The sequence below is a fragment of the Manacus vitellinus genome, unplaced genomic scaffold, assembly GCF_001715985.3.
Source record: "Manacus vitellinus isolate BGI_N305 unplaced genomic scaffold, ASM171598v3 scaffold_5_pilon, whole genome shotgun sequence".
NCBI classification, from domain to species: domain Eukaryota; kingdom Metazoa; phylum Chordata; class Aves; order Passeriformes; family Pipridae; genus Manacus; species Manacus vitellinus.
The window spans coordinates 15,017,843-15,024,067 of record NW_021940682.1 but is presented as its reverse complement, the minus strand read 5'-3'; the positions used below and the strand labels follow the sequence as shown (position 1 = coordinate 15,024,067).

The window sequence follows — 6,225 nt, the reverse complement described above, 5'->3', positions numbered from 1 at the left end:
CTGGCTCAGCTCTACATCCGTTGGCTCCAATATCCAGGCTCATCCAACAGCTAATCCTAGGTATTTCCCAGAAGAGCAGGCAGCAGGATCCCAGCAAACAGGTGTGGCATAACTGGCTCCCATACAGCTCTTTTCCCTCTCCTTCCTCCTGCAGCAGCTGGGGAAATGACTGGGCTGCTTTGGATATGGTTAAGGACATGTCTCTTCTAACACTGTGCTCTGCTCTAATAACAAACGGTGTGTTACCCCAGGAGAAAAGGACAATGAGATCAGCATGGGAAAGGAAAGGCCTTTGGAGTGATGGAGCCAATGTTTCTGTCTGACCTGGCCTTCTCTCCTGCCTGCCCTTGCCAGGCCAGGGGAGAGGGAGGCAGGGTGGCCTTGCAGATGACAGTGCTCTTCAGGAATCTCCTGGCATACAGCTTGACACTGTCTCTGGGTCCTTGGGAACCTAGGACAGGCTCCTGGCACTGTGTTTCGGCAGTGCCCTTTATGTGTAGAGTGGGACATGTGCCAGTCCAATACGAAAAGCAGAAATTATGCCATCAGTGGCACCCACAATAGTACCTGACCCAAAATAGCTCCCTAGGAAAAAACAGGGAGGCTGATTAGGTTAGACAAGCCTGAAAGAGAGCAAGATTTCCAGCTAATGATTGACAGGTGTAGGTCTGTGAACAGGGGCTATAAATCCCAGAGGTGAGCTCTCCAGCCACCCTTTGGGGAAACACCAACGACTGTGGGGAGCACTCAGGATCTGCCTTCAGTGAACCATGGGGCTCAGTGACCAGGAATGGCAGCAGGTCCTGACCGTCTGGGGAAAGGTGGAGTCTGACCTCGCCGGCCATGGGCATATAATTTTAATGAGGTAGGCAAGAAAGTTCTGTTCTAAGATTAAAGCTGAGCCTTTGATGAGAGACGTGTTTGTCAGTGTTTATTTCAACAAGCTGTTTGCTTTCTTGTAGGGTGGTGGGTTTTCCAGTGCTGTGGTTTCTGGGTTAAAAGTAACTCACTGTGTAAAGTGGCTGTACTTCTTTGTCTCCATCTCTCTATGGGTGCAGGAGCAGGCCGGTGCTGCTTTTTTAAAAGATGGTGGTGCTTTGTCCCTCTGCCTCTGGTGGCTAAGGTTTGCTTTGGATCCCCATTTCCCAAGCACTACAGTAAGAAATGCTGGGGAGAATTGTGTGTTGTGAGTCTTCAGGTGCTCTGCAGCAAGGATATGTGGAGGCAGGGAAGGAAATGAGAGGAAAATCCCCTCTGTGAAAATTTTCTTGGAATTTACTATTTTAGTAAAATTATCTGTGAAGTACCTGACTGTTTCCCTTTCCCCACCTTAGTGTCACCTCACAGAGCCCTGTTCATCCTGCTTTCTGGCCAGAAATCTGTGTGGTAGCACTTGTGTATTACTTTATGATGAATTTGCAGTCTGGGTGTGTGAAATGAAGCACATCCTTCCCCCTGCTTCCCTTCTCCACGATTCTTGTGTCAGAGCAGGAGTGCTCATGAGATCTCCATCTGAGAGGACACCAAACTCCACGAGATCCTGGCACCCTGACTGGGGAACACCCAGATACTGCAGTGGGAAACAACATTAGGTGGGTGTTGGAGCCTAGCTTGTCCTTTAAAGACCATCAGGGATGGAGACTTTGAGGAAATTCTCTTCAGATCTCCCTTGAGGTGGTGCAGAGTACAATGTGCTGGAAGGGTACAGAAAAGGCCAGGAAAGTCAGTAGCATTGGCTCCATCACTCAAAAGGCCTTCCCTTTCCCATGCCAATCTCATTGTCCTTTTCTCCTGGGGATATGGCACCTGCTTGGGGGCTTTCCTACCCTAAGCATGGCTAAGGAAAGGAGCCCACACCATCAGGCATATCCACTGAAGAGCTCTGAAAACCTTTTTTCAAAGATGAGACAAAGCAGGCAGTTGTTTTATTTACCTTCTTTATAATGGCCCAGTTCAGCTGCCATTTGAAGGGAAAGGAATGAAGTGGGAATGAAGTGAGTGGCAGTGTGATGGCTTTCCCCTCATGCGGTCCAGAGCAGGCATGCTGGAGGGGTAGCAGGAACCTGAGCCCTCCTCACGTATCAGTTTCTGTGAGGTGGCTACTTTGGCTCTGAATTTGCCACATGATGGCAAAAGCAGTTCCAAATGGAAAGGTAATACAATTTTCATTACAAATATCGCATGGTAGAGCGTGGCATTAAATAAATAGATGGCAGCCCTTCCTCTGTAACTCTGTGCTCCCCAGCCAAACAATTTCTTGTTCCTCCAAGGAGTTTCTGAGGGAGAAGAGAGGCAAGGGAAAGAGGGTGGGGAAAAAAAAGGCAGGAACCAAATTCCTTTGTGTTTGCAATCATAGGGTTGGGGGGCACAGTAAGCACTCCCATCCAGCTGATGTTCAAGAAAACCTGAGCTCCAGATGTAAGGGACCTGTGGCTGAGGACTGCTACCATCATTTGTTTGTTTTTTTTTTTTTATCTGTGAGAAGCTTCTAGAACTCTCCTTTCCTGATAAATGAACAATGGGCTGGGAATAGAGTCCTTGTGAGAGCCAGAGGTCTACAGGTTGGCTCCTCAGCAATAGTAACTCAATGAAGACAAGTGGTTTTGTTTGGTTTTGGTTTTCCTTCAGATGAATGCAAAAACTCACCTCTCAGTACTACAGCCAGCCTTGGTTCTTGTCTCTGTCTTCAAACAGTTAACGTAGCCCAGAGGACCGGTGCCAAAGAGTTAGCAGAGCTATATGAAAAAAATACAGACACTTACTCTGTTGCTCTAGTTGGACATGTTTAGGGCAGTGTCTCTGTCACGACCAGAGGGAATGGAAATAGGCAATGGTGATCGTATCAGGACATGTGTAAAAGGATGGGATTACAGTAGATTCAATACTCAAAGGGAGGTATGTCAGGAGCTTCTGCTCTCCAAAGACAAGTCCCTCTATTTTTGTCCACAGACTCTTTCAGGACCACCCTGAGACCATTGAAAAGTTTGAAAAATTCAAAGGCCTGAAGACCCCTGATGCAATGAAAGGCTCTGAGGATCTGAAAAAACATGGAGCTACTGTTCTTACCCAGCTGGGAAAAATCCTGAAACAGAAGGGTAATCACGAGTCAGAGCTGAAGCCCCTGGCTCAGACCCATGCGACCAAGCACAAAATCCCTGTCAAATATCTGGAGGTATGGAAAAGGGCAAGGAATCTTGGTGTCTGAAGCGCAGTGAATGTGTGTAAGACATCTGTGTGAGAGCTGTGCTTTTATTTACCAATGACTAGTTGGACTTCAGTGAGTTCTCCCTCAAGACCAAAGTCTCTGTGTACAGGCAGCAGGAGGCACAGAAAGGGCTAATGGCATGCGAATGGTATGTGAATATCCAAATTTAGATTTCCCATTGCAAACACCACACACAGTCTGACTAACCCTTGACAACAACAAACCAACCCATGCAGCCTCTGCATGCCTGGGAAGCTGTATTACATAAGACCTGTCAGTGGCTGGACACATGGGACATACAATTTTATAGGAAGCCCTAGAGGATCCACTGGAAAGCAAAACCCATAAAACTAAATATTATACAAACATACGGCATGAATTTTCGGTCTTAATGGATGAGGCAGACAAAAAGTGGGAAGGGCCATGGTCTGCTCAAGGTCATGAAGCAGATCAGTGTCAGAGCTAGGAATAGAGCCCAGTTCTTCTGCCTAGGCCAGGTTCCTTGCATACTAAACTTCACTGTCTCTCCAGAGACTTCACAGAAGGCTACTGAATTAGCTCAGAGATATTTCCAGGCTCTGCAACCTATTTCTTAGTCTGGTTTTTCTGAAAATAAACCTTGAGTGTCCCTTCAGTTTTTCTCTCTCTCTTTCCTTCCTCACAGTTCATTTCTGAAGTCATTATCAAGGTCCTTGCTGAAAAACATGCTGCAGACTTTGGGGCTGATGCCCAGGCTGCAATGAAGAAGGCCCTGGAGCTGTTCCGAAATGATATGGCCGCCAAGTACAAGGAGTTCGGTTTCCAGGGTTAGCACACATGCACAAAGGAATATCATGATGGAGACCTGGCCAAGCATCTTAGATAGCTTCCCCAGCACTGTTTTGGACATCTCACAACTGGCCATCCATGATGTGTGGGAAAGCTTTGATGAGAGGCCAAGAGTCACTCCAGGCAGAATAGAGGCACTCAGAGTGATATCCATGATAAACTGTTGTTTCTTGGCTTCATGTATACAAAAGAAATAATCTGCTTTCTTAGGAAAAATAGTGTTAGGGGTTATTTGTGAGCTTCTGCCTATCCTATATCCTTTCTCTCTCTCCCTCCCTCAGTCTCATCTGAGAGGCAAATGGCATGACCAGAGATGAAGGGATGTGGAGGAACAAGGGAAGTGTTGTGTGGTGAATGAGAGTGTGAAAGGATGACCCAAATGAAAGTGTTGTAAGGATGGCAAGCAAGGACACAGATTCCCATTCTTCCCACAGGTCAGTTTGTTAGCAGGTTACTATGGCGAGCTTCCAGCACAGTATTACTTTGCTTTGTGAGGGCGAATGCAGCCAGTCAGTCTCCAGGGCCTGCCAGCTCTTGGAGGGTTTAGGTGTTAAACTTGCATTAGCAAAACTATAAAGAGCAGTACTGCCTGTGATCTGTACGTTTCTGGCGGCCGCCACTATGTATCTGAAGGTCTGTTGCACTGGGAAGTAAAGTATGTGTTTCTCAGAAAATAAAAATCCCTGCACCGGTGTTGTGTGTTTGCTCCTGGCTTTACAAACGCTCTAGTGAGAAGTGGGGGAGAAGGAGAAAGTGGAAAGGGGTTTTGCCTACTTATTTGGCTGTGCTGCATCCTGCACTGTCAGTCCATGACCTCAGCAGCACATGGCATCTGTCTCAGCCGGGGGCTCAGAGCACTCAGATGTCACCACGGGGACCTGACCTGGTTACCGGACCTCACAGCTCAAAAGAGCAGCTTAGGCTGAGAAGTGCTCCCTGACTGAAGGCTGTGGCCACTGCTGGGGGGATGTGGTGAGGCAGAGTCCTTCGTTTATTTATGGGGAGGTGGCATGTGCAAGCAGCTTCAGCTTCCAGCAGCAGCACAGTGCATTGCTCCCTCCAGACACTGGAAAGGACCGATTAGCTCAGGAGGGAGGCTGCAACACCAGCATGTGCTCTTGAGACTCAACCTCTGGTCTCTGTAGCGTTTTGAATTTTTGCTCAGGTGCCTCTGCAGTGCATGCTGCACTCTGTTTACAGATGCACACCCACGTCCTGTGGTGGACTTAAAGGACAGAGAGAGTGGCAAGATGCCTCCCTCTGCCGGTTGCCCTCTCCCCATCTTGATATCACTGGGTTGTGGTTAGGGGAAATGTGTGGAGGTGACGTGGCTGCTCTTCTTTGTGTGGATAAAGTATTGTGCCTTATCTCACTGAGACAGTGTGAGGGCAAGCACCAGAAAAAAAAAAAAAAGAGGTGCTCGGTAACAGGGGCTACTGGCGGGATCTGGTTCAAAGTACCCCCTACTATAGTCTGTGCAGTGGAGACAGAGGAGGAGCCACCAGCTCCCTTAGAAATCAATCCTGAACCAGCATGAACTGCTGTGTCTTTGGTCAGGGAAAAGGCTACAAAATTTCAGTCTCTAAAAGGAGAAGGAATAATAAATTCCTTCCCAGGAGAGTGCATCTCTGGTTTCTTGCTGTTTATAAATCCTCACTTTACCTCTGGGAGCTTGCTTGGGGTTTCAGCCTTTCAGAGAGGGTCACAAAAGCACGTACTGTCACCCAGATGAAGTTACAGCCAGGTGGTCCCTGGATTAAGCAACATGCTTCGTCTGATTCCAGTCTGGTCTGTCTGGTTCTGTGGGGAGGGCGATGTATTTAATTAAGGCCTAGGATTGCCTGTCCAACACAATAAGATTTCCTGCCAATGACAACAGACTCTGCTTTAGGATTAAAAACTCTGCTACAGCAGCTGCCTCTGTCAGTCTGAGTGGGACTAGAGTTATCCAGGTATTTTTATGTAGGGCACTGTGGTGGAGGAGGGAGTGTTTGCATGTATGTTGTGCCTAGCTACCCTTTATTAGGTACATGGACTAAATGTCAGTCCACTGGGAGCACTGCCCCTTCTCTCTGCCTGCCTTACCCCACTGTGTCAGTGCACTAGAGACCATCCTTAAGTCCACCCCACATCTGTGGGATCTGATGGAGGTTTTCTGGTTGTGTCTATGTCTCAGTGAAGACAGACAAGCT

At 47.8% G+C, this 6,225-nt stretch overlaps 1 protein-coding gene across 1 annotated transcript; it reads left to right on the top strand.

Annotated features, from left to right (window-relative positions):
* The first annotated feature begins 614 nt into the window (after positions 1-614).
* MB (myoglobin) lies at positions 615-4,726 on the top strand. The gene is made up of 3 exons (XM_008931582.2): positions 615-865; positions 2,950-3,172; positions 3,870-4,726. Exons 1-3 carry the CDS (start codon positions 771-773, stop codon positions 4,014-4,016), a joined length of 465 nt encoding a protein of 154 aa, XP_008929830.1. The 5' UTR covers positions 615-770; the 3' UTR covers positions 4,017-4,726.
* The last annotated feature ends 1,499 nt before the right edge of the window (positions 4,727-6,225 follow it).